Source organism: Barbus barbus (assembly GCF_936440315.1).
Source record: "Barbus barbus genome assembly, chromosome: 40".
Classification (NCBI taxonomy): domain Eukaryota; kingdom Metazoa; phylum Chordata; class Actinopteri; order Cypriniformes; family Cyprinidae; genus Barbus; species Barbus barbus.
In genome coordinates, this window is record NC_136718.1 from 23,568,224 (window position 1) to 23,582,792 (window position 14,569).

At 35.7% G+C, this 14,569-nt stretch overlaps 1 protein-coding gene across 2 annotated transcripts in view; it reads right to left on the reverse strand.

The window, feature by feature from the left end:
- LOC306859141 (uncharacterized protein) overlaps window positions 1-14,569 on the reverse strand; it is a 37,527-nt gene that overhangs the window by 11,362 nt on the left and 11,596 nt on the right. For both annotated transcript variants that reach the window (XM_079400009.1, XM_079400010.1), the window contains 4 exons: window positions 9,770-9,881; window positions 7,056-7,146; window positions 5,414-5,500; window positions 257-409 (listed from right to left, as the gene is read on the reverse strand). In XM_079400009.1, the coding sequence (XP_079256135.1) occupies window positions 257-409; window positions 5,414-5,500; window positions 7,056-7,146; window positions 9,770-9,881 (443 nt within the window). The remainder of the gene's footprint in view (window positions 1-256; window positions 410-5,413; window positions 5,501-7,055; window positions 7,147-9,769; window positions 9,882-14,569) is intronic.

The following is a 14,569-nucleotide window of genomic DNA, read 5'->3' on the forward strand; positions in this document are numbered from 1 at the left end:
AGACTGCTACTTGCTGAAAACTAGAAAACCAACATTATTTTGAAAAAATCCCATTCCATATTATTAGTTTTCCCTAATACTAATACCAAGGCTGACCGGATAAAACAACCGGAGGAGAAATTAAAGCTGGTGAAAAAAAAGAAAGAGAGAAATAAAAGCAGCAGATGTTTGTCCTGTATGCCAATAAGAAATTTTATTAGCCCCAGCTCTCCTCGCCATCCCCCACAGGTCATTTGCTGGCGGTTGCGGGTCCTACCTTAGTTAAGGATGAGAGGCGGAATCCCTTGGCCCTGTCCTTGCCCGCGTTCTGGTTGAGGTAATTGCCCACGGCCAGAAGGTACTCCAGCACGCTGACAAATGACTCACAAGCCCACAGCTGCTGGCACATGCGGATCTTCTGGATAATCAGCTGCAAGACAAACACAGAGGCCAGAACATGTCATCTCCAACTAATCAAAGCGCAAACTTTTTCCTGCCTCTCACTTAACAGCCGTTGGCACTAAAGCGCAGCCGGATTTCTCAGCGGTCCTGTTGACACAGACCAAGCTTGTCAAGTGTATATGAGAGCCTACACAGGAAGTGCTTTTATTTATTATTCAAAGCTGGAAGGAAGTTAAACCTGAGGACTGGTAGCTGTTGGGTTAAGGGGTTCTTGCTGAAGTAACAAGTACAAGGTACAATCAACGACTACCATCCGTCAACAAGGCACTTATGACAAGTGCATGTGATAAATCAAAACTCTGGAACGGTATGGTGTATGACTGAGGTTAATATTACAGAAAACAATGCCAGTGAACTACAGTGGATGATCTATTGGCACAACTTCAAGTCAACATGAAATCAAAATTGATCCTATTTACTTCTTTAATGCATGTTCCTGGTGTTCTTGTGCATGCTGCCTTTGTGATCATTTATCAATGGCCTCTGAAACAATGTTCGGCTGTCAACTTGTGTAAAAAATAACAGCTAGTTAATGCAGTAAATTAATGCTGGACAATGAAATAAAGGCTAAGGTGATTGAATGAATGAATGAATTAATGAATGAATGAATGAATGAATGAATGAATGAATGAATGAATAAATGGATAAATAAATATATGTGGCCACAGGTGTCTCTTACAGCTCATAATTTACAAACATTTTAGAGAAAAAAGCATGAATGAATGAATGAATGAATGAACGAACGAATAAATCAATAAATAAAATGATCGTAGTTCTTTACAGGACAGCATATAAAATAAATTATTTAGGCTAATAAATAAATAATAAATAAATGAATGAACAAACCTGTAAAAATGATTTACCATTTAGAAATAAATAAATAAAGTGGCCTCAGGTGTCTCACAGGTCATAATACAAGAACATTTTAGAGAAGAAAGCATGAATGAATGAATAAACAAATAAATAAATAAAATGCTCCTAGTTCTTCACAGGACAGCATTTAAAATAACTGAATGAATGAATGAATGAATGAATGAATGAATGAATGAATGGATGAATGAATGAATGAACGAACCTGCACTGTAAAAAGTGATAAGTTGACTTAACTTAAAAAAATGGAGGAAACCCCTTGCCTTAAATTTTTTTAAGTAAACAATAATTAAAAAAATAAGTTAAGTGAATTGTCAAGTTCACTTAACTTTAAAAATATATATATATATTATTTACTTAATAATTTTAAGGCAACAGGTTTCCTCACTTTTTTTTAAGTTAAGTCAACTTATCACTTTTTACAGTGTGTAAAAATATTATTTACCATTTAAAAATAGTCTATGAATGTGGTTTCATGCACTAAATAATAGAAAAATATAGAAAATATGGAAATAATAACAATAACGATACATAACAACAACAAAATAATAATAATAATAATACTAATATTATTATTATTTTTTAAGTGTTTGCAGGTCAGAAAACAAGCAAACAAACAAATAAATGCTTTGAGTGCTTCATCGGTCTTCAAAGGTCACAATATAAAATTATTTAATATAAAGAAAAGAATAAATAAATAAATTCTAAAAAATAAAAAAAGGTTTACCACTGATTTCATGCTGAATTGGTTTCATGGGGTATCATATCCATGTATAGACAGTGCATTACCAAATGCATAATATTTGGCAGCTGTCTTGAAATAAAACAGATTTAGTGAAGTGACATACTGCCAAGCATGGTGACCCATACTCGGAATTCGTGCCATCCAACGTGCACACACACAGCAGTGAACACACACACACACCGTGAACACACACCCGGAGCAGTGGGCAGCCATTTATGCTGCAGCGCCCGGGGAGCAATTGGGGGTTCGGTGCCTTGCTCAAGGGCACCTCAGTCGTGGTATTGAGGGTGGAGAGAGCGCTGGACATTCACTCCCCCCACCTACAATCCCTGCTGGCCCGAGACTCGAACCCACAACCTTTGGGTTACGAGTCCAACTCTCTAACCATTAGGCCACGACTTCCCTATTTAGTCTGATAAGTTGCATTTGTGAATACTAAATACAGATACAGATTGAATGTGTAATATTCCCAGAACTACACTGGAATACTTCCAATCAACTTCACCAAATTAGATACACCGTATTCATTTAGACTGTCTGATTTACATTCCTATTAATACCACAAGAAACAAGTTTACGCTACTCTTGGGGAAAAGCCCTCGTGATTTAGCCAAGATAAACTATTTTAGTCTGAAAGGTATTGTGAGCTGCTAGCATTAATTGCTGAAGCAGTTTACAGTATTAGTTATTTTCCAACCTGTATAACAAGCTGAACCCCTGAGTAAAGAGCAACAGCGAAGACAGCAATCAAAGGAAAAGCTCGATTGACGTCTACGATCTACGAGACAAACTGTCAGACCATATGGCCATCTCTTTCCATCGTAACCTTCACTCTCGCACACAGCCTTAATCCATTACCTTCGAGCCCTTTGTTTCGTTTCTACCTGCTGATTCACACCCTTCGACACTAATTTGACCAAAGCTAGCTATGCTAATCGAGTCCCAGTGGGCAGAAACTTCAGCTAAGCTTCTTTCCAACACTCCAAATGAGTAATCTTCTTGCATTTCTTTACTATAACTCCTTAGTGCATTGCACACTCTCCATTTACTAAAAGCTCACAATGCCACAAGGAGTTAGCATTCTGCAGACAGCTCTGAGACAAAGCACAACACACCTAGAGAGCTCTTCGGTATTCCCCACTCTAAGCCAGACCAATTTTCCACCCTAGCACCCAGCCTGTCAGATGGTGGGTAAATCCGCCTTAATGTTAGAGGTTTAAAAAGTCAACCATGTCAGACAATCCCATGGATTTAATGGCGGCGGTGGAAGCAGAACCCTGGCTACTTGTTTGGGAACTCTTAACAATGGAGGACCTTTTCGCGGGGTCCAAACTGAGTTACAGTATAACATTTTCAGACACAAATAGCACTGATCTTGAAGTGTAGTGCAGACAGAAATGATCATTACTCCTCGGGTCGTTCAGAAACTGTCTGCGTTTCTTTCTTCGGTGAAACACAAAAGGAGGCATTTTGAAGAACGACAAGGGTCCAAACAACAACAAAACTGGACCCTATTGACTTTTCTTGTGTGGACATCTTTTAATTCTCATTTTCTTTTTCCACAGAAGAAAGGAAAACATGCAGGTGTGGAATGACATGACGACGAGTAAATAGCGTTTGTTGGATGTGTTTCCATCCAACAATTTTTATAGACATTTTGGAATGCATTCAACATGCTGGATGGAGCCACCAAGATGCTTAAATTAGAAAATTAAAAACTTGTGTAATCGATTTTTATCCAATAAGAATACATGTACATAAACTACGGTTTACCGAATAAATTCTGTAATGCGAATCAAAAATGTAATGTGACTTTGTGAGATGGGATGGCATAACTAGACTAACCTGCGGACTAATCTCCAGTTTATCGGTTAGTTTTTCCAGTTTATCAGGAAGTTGTGATTTTATTCTCTTCGTCTTGCTGGATGGAAACGGTACTGCATTCGTAAATGTTTTATGGGATATTCCAATTTTGTATAAAAAATCCTTCCTTAGTAATCATATTCCTTATGATTACTAAGGAAGACATGTATTTTTTTGCAGTGCGTGCAGCATTCAGTGCCATAACTTGAGGAGACTTTGTGCTCTAATTTAAGAGCTTTTTAAGGTAGAAGGGTGTATTAAGCCTGTTTAAGACCTGCTGAAACCCTGATTCTCACGACTGACACAGACCTGTGAGCGACTCAAATGACTACCGCTTCCGGCATTTCTGACGACAGTCGGTGACACCACTGAGCACAGCAAGGTGGACAGAACAGCAGAATCGGCTAAAATAGCTGTCAATTCCCCGAGGCGAACAACGTAAGCCTTCTCTGACACCCGAATGCTGAGTCAAGCCGATTTCTATGTCGTATAACACCCAAAACCTCTAGAAAAATCCCCGACGAGTCCGTGATCCTGACCTCAGCTGGTATATAATCATCTGTTCACACAGGAAAGCTTGTGAAGATGAATGTCACATCTTTGCATCCCGTTTCAGAGCACAGAGAGGACTTAACATCAGACAGAAATGTATTCAATGGTGCAGAATACAAGAGCAAGGTGGGTTCAGAGAGACTCAAATAAAAAACTTTTGAGATGCATTGAAGGTACAAGAGGGATTTCAGCGTTTTTTTTACTTACAGGTAGAAAAAGCCTTCAGAGTGCTCTTTGGGCTACATCTCTTCCTGCCCACCACTACCTCTCTCTAACTAATAAATGACTTGAAGGAAATTTGCCATTAGAAACTCCTTCAGCCCACTCTAAGTGCTGATTCGTTGCGAACAGAACCCCTGTGTATTAATGCATGCTTCTTTTTTTCACCTCAAGTCCATTTCATTTATTTTTTTTCTGAGCGCCTGCTGTCTGCCAAGATTATCTTTTGCATTAGTAAATGAGCTTTTTATTCTTTCTCTTTGTTTTTTTTTTCCTCTCCGTTCAGCTGTGTGCCTCGGGAGCCACCTTTGCGAAGCTTCAATACTGATTTCCTCCAGGCGTACTGTGAGACTCCAGTTCACATGAGATTGTTTTTCCACAAACAAACTTTCATTTTCTTCTTCTGTCAATCATAATCATCAGTGCGGTGTGGTGCTAACTGCGAAATAAAATGCCAGCGTGCACACAAACATGCAAATTATCACACACACACACACACGCACGCTGTTTATTGTAACTTAAAAGTAATAATGAATGCATCCAAAAGAGCCTCTCTTTCTGAAATAAATGCATTCTATAATGGCGGCTTATTCTGAATGTGCCCTATCAGTAAGCAATTCAGAATTCGGAGAAAAAGAGAGGCGAAAATCGAGAGAAACAGAGACAGGCCGACACAAACATGACTGACAGGTGCATATGAGGTGTTTGTAATGCGAGTCTGACCGGAGTAAGGTCCTCCATACAGATGGGCAGCTCTCGCATCGTTAGCAACAGGTCCAGACGGGCGCTGAGGTTCGGGATGTTGCACATCTGAGGAAGAGGTGATATATCATCAGACGCAGCTATACACATGCTCAGGTTAGTACATACAGTATGGGTAAATCTCACTAACAGAAAATGTCCAGATCATATTTCACACCAAAAGTAAAAAAGTTAAAGTTAAATATAAAGTTATATTTTGTAATAAAGCAAACGAAGCTTTTTAGGTCCCTTGTGTCAATTTCCATTAATGCACTAATTACATTTGATTAATATTAACATTAATTAATATTAGATATTAATACTAACCATATATGCTATAAATGTATTAATGCAATGGATTTCTATATGCATTATTCTCATTAGAATGAAGTGAAATTTAATTCAAGTGATTCTTTTCATTCCCAGTGCAATGCAATGCTATGATTATTTATTCATATGCATTCCTGCCATGAAAAATTAGTAAAATTGTATTATTATTATTATTAATTTATAATTGCAATATTTTCTCGACAATAATGCTGTTTTCTCCAAACCGTAATGCAAAAAAATAACACTGATACCATTTGTAGTACTTTTAAAGTATTTATGCATTATATATTTAAATATAATATATCATATATTTAAGTATATATATCACAGATAGTATATACATCATTTATACATCATAGAAATATAATTTGTATATAATTATAATATATATATATATATATATATATATATATATATATATATATATATATATATATATAAAATTCATAATAAATTATGAAAATATACATTTATAGATGATTTATTTACATGACAATCAAATATTAAATTATTTCTATATTATATTAAAATGTATTTTGTTTTATTTTAATACGTGACCCACAAAACCAGTGATAAGGGTCAATTTTTCGAGATTTATACATCATCTGAAAGCTAAATAAATCATCTTTCCATTGATGTATGGTTTGTTAGGACAATATTTGACTGAGATACAACTATTTGAAAATCTGGAATCTGAGGGTGCAAAAAAAAAACAATTGAGAAAATCGCCTTTAAAGTTGTCCAAATGAAGTTATTAGCAATGCATAGTACTGATCAAAAATTAAGTTTTGATATATTTACGGTAGGAAATGTACAAAATACCTTCATGGAACATTAACATGATATCCTAATGATTTTTTGCATTAAAAAAATCTATAATTTTGACCCATACAATGTGTTTTTGGCTATTTCTACAAATATACCCCAGCGACTTAAGACTTTTGCTCCAGGGTCACACATAATATAGAACTAATTTCATATTTAATTTTGTATTATTTGATTTTATGTTGATTTGAATTTAATAATAAATATATTTTAACACAAAATAGAAATGATTTAATACTTGATTGTTTGTACGAAAATAATGTGGTAATGCAAAAACTAAATATTTGCATACAAACTTAGGCTTTTCATTATGCCCGTTTTTGATTTAGAAAAATTATAACATTTAATCTATCAAACCAAACGTTACATGAATTATGAAAGGTATGTGTACGCCAAAAATATCATTCACATCACATCCGCTTGTTATCGGCTCCGTTATTTCAGCGATTAAGTGTGATGTCAGCTTTACCTCCATCATGTACTGGTCCACCACATGCAGCTCACTCGAGTCTCCTTTATGAGAATTATACATCTCAATGTCATCTGGAGTGGGCACGTATCTGATGAAGAACACAACAAATGTAAACATGGCAAAGCACTGAAACGCCTGCCCTAATTTCGTTTTACATCGGTCCAACCTCTGTGCTTCATTAATACTTCATAGATGCCCATTTTAAGCATGCACAATTCTAAAAGGATGCCACACAACCCTTGTTCCTTTTTTACAGGTTGACTGACTAGCAGGCCTATTTTCTCCTCTGAGATTGCCTCGTTTTCTCTTTGCGTCGCTCCATCTAGTCCTCTGAAAAGGGATGCATGCTACTCTGATTTCCACTGGCCCGAGGAACAAGGGTTGATTAAAAGCCAAGTTGCAGTCAGCTTGTATAAAGTGCTCAGGTAGTTGATGCTCTGGCTGCTCCCGACTCGCATCCGGTTTGAACTCGGCTCACCTCCAAAATGGACCTGTGTTCAGGTCGTTTTAGCACGTTTCAAATCCATACCACACTGACTATTTCATGAGCCCAAGGATGCTGGGATGGAGAAACCACAGCCACCTACCATCAATATTGCAGCTTCTGCTGGGACCATCCCGATTGAGACTGTATTCAGAAGCCGCTCTTAGATATTCGTTGCATTTGGCTAAATAAATATAAATCTCTCAGTAGGTACGTTAGATTATGCAGGTCGGCCTCCAGCAGTTATCTAAGGATGCTTCTTGCAGACAAATGCAGAGGAGAAAGCATTTCTCCAGCTTCCCTCAGGGCAACTCAATCGTTTCCTTTTCCTCAAATACATCCGATAAAAGTTTCATAAGCAGGCTGTTCTGTTAAGAGAGCCTGGCATATGCTCTTTTATATTAGCATTAAAGAAATGCTATGGTGTGTTCCTCGACATGAACTGCCCGTGACTTCTCGTGGTCTCCGTGGTCTTCATTAGATCTGCCACTGGAGTATCTTACAAAACAGACCGCACTCTGTTCTTTCACATTTAACTGTGGTCTGCTGATCTCCACCGCTGTATTTTCATTTATATTTTATAAAAGGGTCGCTGACAAATAACATGGATATTTGAGGTTAAATTGTGTGGTAGAAAGAGTGCATTTTTATTATCATTTAGCTTAGGCTTTTTACTGTTTAAACCTTAACAATCTTAAAAAATTATTTCTTAAAAAAATATATATATTTTTTTTATTTCTGTCCATTTTGGTCACAAAAAGTGCCTAAAAGCAATCAAATAATTATCAAATGTGTTTAAAATTTCTTTAAATGCTGTTTCCTTTAAAAGCATTTCACACTGCTGCACTGCTGTTCAAAAGTAAGAGATTTTTAAAGGCAATTTATAGTTTTATTTAGCAAAGATGCATTAAATTGATCAAAAGTGACCGTAAAGACAGTTACAAAAAAAAATATTTTAAATAAAACTGTTCTATTACTGTAATGTTCTATTTATCAAAGGAGCTTTAAAAATGTATCACTGTTTCCACAAAACTATGAAGCATTTGTTTTCAAGATTAATAATAACAACAATGTTTCTTAAGCAGAAACTCAGCATATTAGAATGATTTCTGAAGGATCATGTGACATTGAATACTTGAGTTCTGATGCTGTAAAATTCAGCACTGCATCACAGGATTAATTTACATTTTAAAGTCATATTACCAAGCAAAACAGCTATTTCAAATTGTAATAATATTTCACAATATTTTGGCTATTATCATATTTTTTGATCAAATGAATTTACAGGAAAGAGGATTTAAATTTTGAGTAAAAAAAGGAATAATCAGAAAATAAGAAATTCTTTAAGACTATTAAAGTTTACACAGTACACAGCCTAAACTAATTGGTGCTAAAAATGAAAATAAATCATGTGCTCATAAATGGACAGTTATTACCATATAACCATCATTTTTGTGTCATTTTGCCCCAGAGAGGATTTTCTTTTTCCCGAAAATGCTTGTTATTTTTATGGCATTGGACTACACCCTACTGACTTTGCTCATTCAGGGTATAAACCTTTTTTAGGGATTTTCCCCATCTTGTTACACTTGTGTTGTTCCCAGTCAAAAATGGCTGACAAAAATGTATTGTTATGCTATATTATTACAAAATATTGTATTCAATCTTTTTAGCAACTTGTTTCCCCACATTTTGTATTCTTTTTGGAGAAAAAAGTTTATGCACCTCAGTATTTGATTGAATATTAACAAAATTATCCACAAATAATGCTTTTTTCACATTTAAAAATGAGGCCACGTCCAACCAGTTCCAAAACCTGCGCTAAATACATGAAAACAAGCTGACAAAAAGATTGAATCCTGGATTTGGTGATAATATAGCATAATGAGAGATTTACAAGCAATTTCTGAGCAGGAAAACCTAATTAAATTTCAGCACAGTTAAAGATGCACAAGACCAGCATAAACTACCTTGGATCAGCATGAAATTCATAAATATTCAGCACACATATTTAAACTTGACTTAAGCTGAGAAGCTGTCTTACAAATGTGGCGCTCATGCCAAGAGATACTGAAAAAAGCAGCAAAACACGTGTTCATAGAACAACAATTAATCAATCAAAATGCAGCCCTACTTAAAATACACATACGCCAACACTTGTGAAGAGATGAACTATTGTGTCAGGTGTGGAGTTTGGCAGGTTGCTTTGTCTCCATGTAACTCTTACCTCCTGAGAGAGGCAATATGCTCATCGGAGAGACCCCCTTCCTCTTCATTTATAATCAACAATTTGTCCTTGAGCTCTTTTGGATGCACGGGGAAACTTTTGAGGAAAATATCTGTGGGGACGACACATAATAAAGTTACACACACGCACACATAAACGTTCAGTCTTGAGCAACACTTGAAACAAGCTCTCCTGACAGCAGCTCTTCCCACCTGCGATGAAAAACTCCAAGCGCATTTTGAAGACAAAAGGGTTGTGTGCTTAATTACCTCTCTCTACACGAACCAAGGAGGGCCAGATGCAGGCTGATTTGCATTGTACAAAACCTGAATTGATGGGAACTTCATTTTACCTAATAAACCTGGCTATGCTGAAGTTGCAAACATAAAAAAGAAATGAATAATGGGTGCCATGGCGGCTGGGATAACGCTCATTATGTCAAAATATTCATGCTTTGATTGAGTGGCACCAGGTTCAAGGGTACAATTACAATGTTAAGCCTATTGTTCCTGTTTGCAGAACATGGAACAAATTGGTATTCAATCTATTACCAAAAGAAGGGTTTTTCATCGCTGACATTACTTCATCTCTGCAATGAGCCAAGCAAGAAAATCCACATATTACAATTTCACCCATTCTTATGAACATGGAAGGCCATGCAACATTCATAAACATCAACAGCCTCACAAACACAAAACAGATTGAGTATTTATTATTCACGATCATGTTTGTGTCTATAAGACAACTTATTTCAAAGCAGGATATTCGACAAGCCAAAAATGAAGGGTGGGTCATGATTTTACAACAAAAATTTGAGAGAAAATGTTTTAGTTCTGTATATACAGTCATGGCCAAAAATATCGGCACCCTTGGTAGATATGATCATAGAAGGCTGTGAAAATTAATCTGCATTGTTAATCCTTTTGATCTTTTATTTAAAACCTTTCATTGGATAATAAGAATTTAAAATGTCTGCTAGGTCATGAACCGCCTATTTAAGGTCATGCCACAGCATCTCAATAAGATTCAGGTCAGGACTTTGACTAGGCCACTCCAAAGTCTTCATTTTGTTTTTCTTCAGCCATTCAGAGGTGGATTTGCTGGTGTGTTTTGGATCATTGTCCTGCTGCAGAACCCAAGTTCACTTCAGCTCGAGGTCACGAACAGATGGCCGGACATTGTCCTTCAGGATTTTTCGGTAAACAGCTGAATTCATGGTTCCATTTATCACAGCAAGTCTTCCAGGTCCTGAAGCAGCAAAACAGCCCCAGACCATCACACTACCACCACCATATTTTACTGTTGGTATGATGTTCTTTTTCTGAAGTGCTGTGTTACTTTTACGCCAGATGAAACGGGACACGCACCTTCCAGAAAGTTCAACTTTTGTCTCGTCAGTCCACAGAGTATTTTAGGAAATGGCTTTATAACCTTTTCCAGACTGATAGATCTCAATTACTTTCTTTCTCATTTGTTCCTGAATTTCTTTGGATCTCAACATGATGTGTAGCTTTTGAGGACCTTTTGGTCTACTTCACTTTGTCAGGCAGGTCCTATTTAAGTGATTTCTTGATTGTGGCAGTAATCAGGCCTGGGTGTGGCTAGAGAAACTGAACTCAGGTGTGATAAACCACAGTTATGTTTTAAAGGAGGGGAGGCAGTTATTAGGTTTAGGGGGCAAACACTTTTTCACACAGGGCCATGTGGATTGGAATTTTGTTTTCCCTTCATAAAAAAAAAAACCCTTCATTTAAAAAGCATGTTGTGTTTACTTGTGTTATTTTTTATTAACATTCAAATTTGTTTGATGATCTGAAACATTAAAGTGTGACAAACATGCAAAAAAAAATAAAAATCACGAAGGGGGCCAACACTTTTTCACACCACTGTACATACATACATACACACACATATATATACACTCAATATAAAATGTTTAACGTAATAAAAATATTTATATATTATTACACACACACACTGACAGTCCAAAGTTCAGAAGATTTATAAAATAATAACGATAGAATTTTCATTTTTGGCTGAACTGTCCCTTGAACACTGAATAAATGACTGCTGAAAATTAAGCTTTGCATCACAAAAATAAATTACATTCTTAAAATATATTAACATAGAAAACCATTAATTAAAATTGTAATAATTATTCACAATATTACTGTTTTTACTGTATTTTTTTGTCAAATAAATGCAGCATTGGCGAGCATAAGAGACTACATTATTAATCTCAGATATGCTGTCCTCTTAATAAAAATAAACATGGCATTTGATTAATTTGCTATAATAATTTAGTACAACGACAAAGACAATTATATTGTTAAAAAACAAATTCTACAATGCAAAAATAATAAATCATCAAAAAAACAAGGCATTTTATTTGATGGTTCTTCAAGCAGCTTTAAATTCTATACAAAGCATTAACATATAATTTTGTCCTTGTGCTTTTATGTGCCACTTTTGTAAATTTATGTTGTTAGCCTTATTTCCTAAGTGTGTGATTGCACAAAAAACTGCTCCGAGCTGTAGGAGCCAACAGGGACTTCAGTACCATTCCTCACTGCTGATTCACCACTAGCAGAACAGCCGAACCCGTATGAAAAGTTTTCAAGATGTAATTGCGACCCTAATCATAGGTTTTTGATTAGCAATTTATTTTCTTTACAGGTGGTATATGCAGTGGGAGCAAACAAAAAAAACATTGAAATGGAGAGCTATGATTCAGCCCTTGATTTCAGAAATAGGCAGAACTTTTTGTTTTATTTATGAAGAATGTGGTTCCAGCATTGCTTAAGGACTGGGGTGCTGTTCACTTTAAAGGCATTAGCACTAGCTATACAAAAGAAAGATGATTAAAAATGAGAACATATACGTACATAGTGGGTCTAAAAGTCCAAGAGCATTAGTGAAAATGGTCTTTTTCAGTAAAAAATTTTTACATAAAATGCAGAATGATTTAATATTTGGTACTTCAGCTTTAATGACAGCAACACTCATCATTATCCGGGATAATTTGAGATGTTTCAAATAGCATCTTGTGCTCCATTGGTAGCTGACCCTTTGTACAAAGTTCACATGCAAAACTGCTAATTTGAGTAGTGATGCAGAAATACGATCTGTAGAAACTGAAACGATTCTTATTAAGTAAAGAAAATCTATGGCATAACTGAATATTTTTCAAAATCCTAAAACTTTCAGATTATTTCCTTATTGAATTTCCTTAGGTTTCCCATGTGGTCTCAGACTTTTGTATATACATAACCATACCTGTGGCAGAAAAAAAAAAAACAATATCCCAAGACATCAACTAAGAGCAAAGGAAGAATCAGTAATCTAGTATTTCACATGTGTCAGCTCTAGAGTTAAAAAGAAATCTCACCTTAAGTCTCCAGAGACATGAAAGAGCAACCTCTAAGCAATAAAACTGTCCTCTGGATAAAAGCCCTGCTACTAATGATGGCTGTAAGTCTCAGCAGAGTCCTCAAAAGAGTCTGGCAGCAGATTAGTCTTTGAGTTTGTCACATTATTAGGATGCACACTTGTTAAATTATATCAAGACTCTAAATAAGTAGTTATAATGAACACAATGGATCTGTTCCAAAACCTAGTGAACTGCCTCACCACCAACTACCTAAATAGGCAGCTGTCTTTTAAAGCAGCATCCTAACCTGGGTAACCTGTTTTGTTTTTTTTACACAAATTAATACTTTTATTCAGAAAATTTATATATAAAATTTAGGATTCCTATTTATCAGAGAATCCTAAAATGTAATGTATCAGTTTCCACAAAAATATTAAGCAACTGTAAACATTAATAAGAAGAAATGTATCTTGAACATTTAATCAGCATATAGAATGATTTCTGAAGGATCAAGTGACACTGAAGACTGGAGTAATGATGCTGAAAATTAAGCTTTGCATCAACAGAATAAATTACTTTTTAAAGGTGCACTTAAGCGATTTTTGCCTAAAGACGTTGATATTTGAATGCACCAAAACAAACACGCCCATACCCCAACAGGACCTCGCCCCTATTTTGATATCTCCGCCCCACACGTACGTACGCAAACATGGCAACGACAATCGCGGAAACCAGCAAAGATGACACACAAGCATATTTAAACAAAGGCTAACATAGATAAGTTGTGTGAAAATGCAAAATCAATGTTACTCACCTATCAAAAAGAAACCACGCAACCTCTGTGTCCGATTCGAGCCCTTCCCGCTCCTTGAGTTCTCTCCACCGCTGGAAAGCTGCTCCGATATTTACACAGGTCTTGGCTGATCGTAACAATTCTTTTTAATGTTTTGTTCCTCCGATATTTTTCTCTTTTTTATCTTCCAGTTCTTTAGTCGATCTGCTAATATTCGTCCTGTGCACTCTCTTCTCTCTATACAAGACACGCCCCTTACTGCTGATTGGCTGCAAGTGTGTTTTGGGACATGGTTCAACACTGCGGTCAAAAGCGTTTTTCAAAAATTGCTTAGTGCACCTTTAAATATATCCAAATAGAAAGCAGTTATTTTAAATTGTTATAACATTTCACATTTTTACTATTTTTCTGTATTTTCGATCGAATAAATGCAGCTTTTATATAAGTAGCTACTAAAAAAAAAAAAAAACTAAAACCTAAGAAAAAAAAAGACCAATTCCATATTGTTTTAAATTACTGCTTGTGTGTGCCACTCACCATGTTTCGGAGCAAAGATAATAATATCACATACTCTATATTCAAATAAACATTTATATTTAATATATCACATTTAATAATAAATCACATTTATATTTAA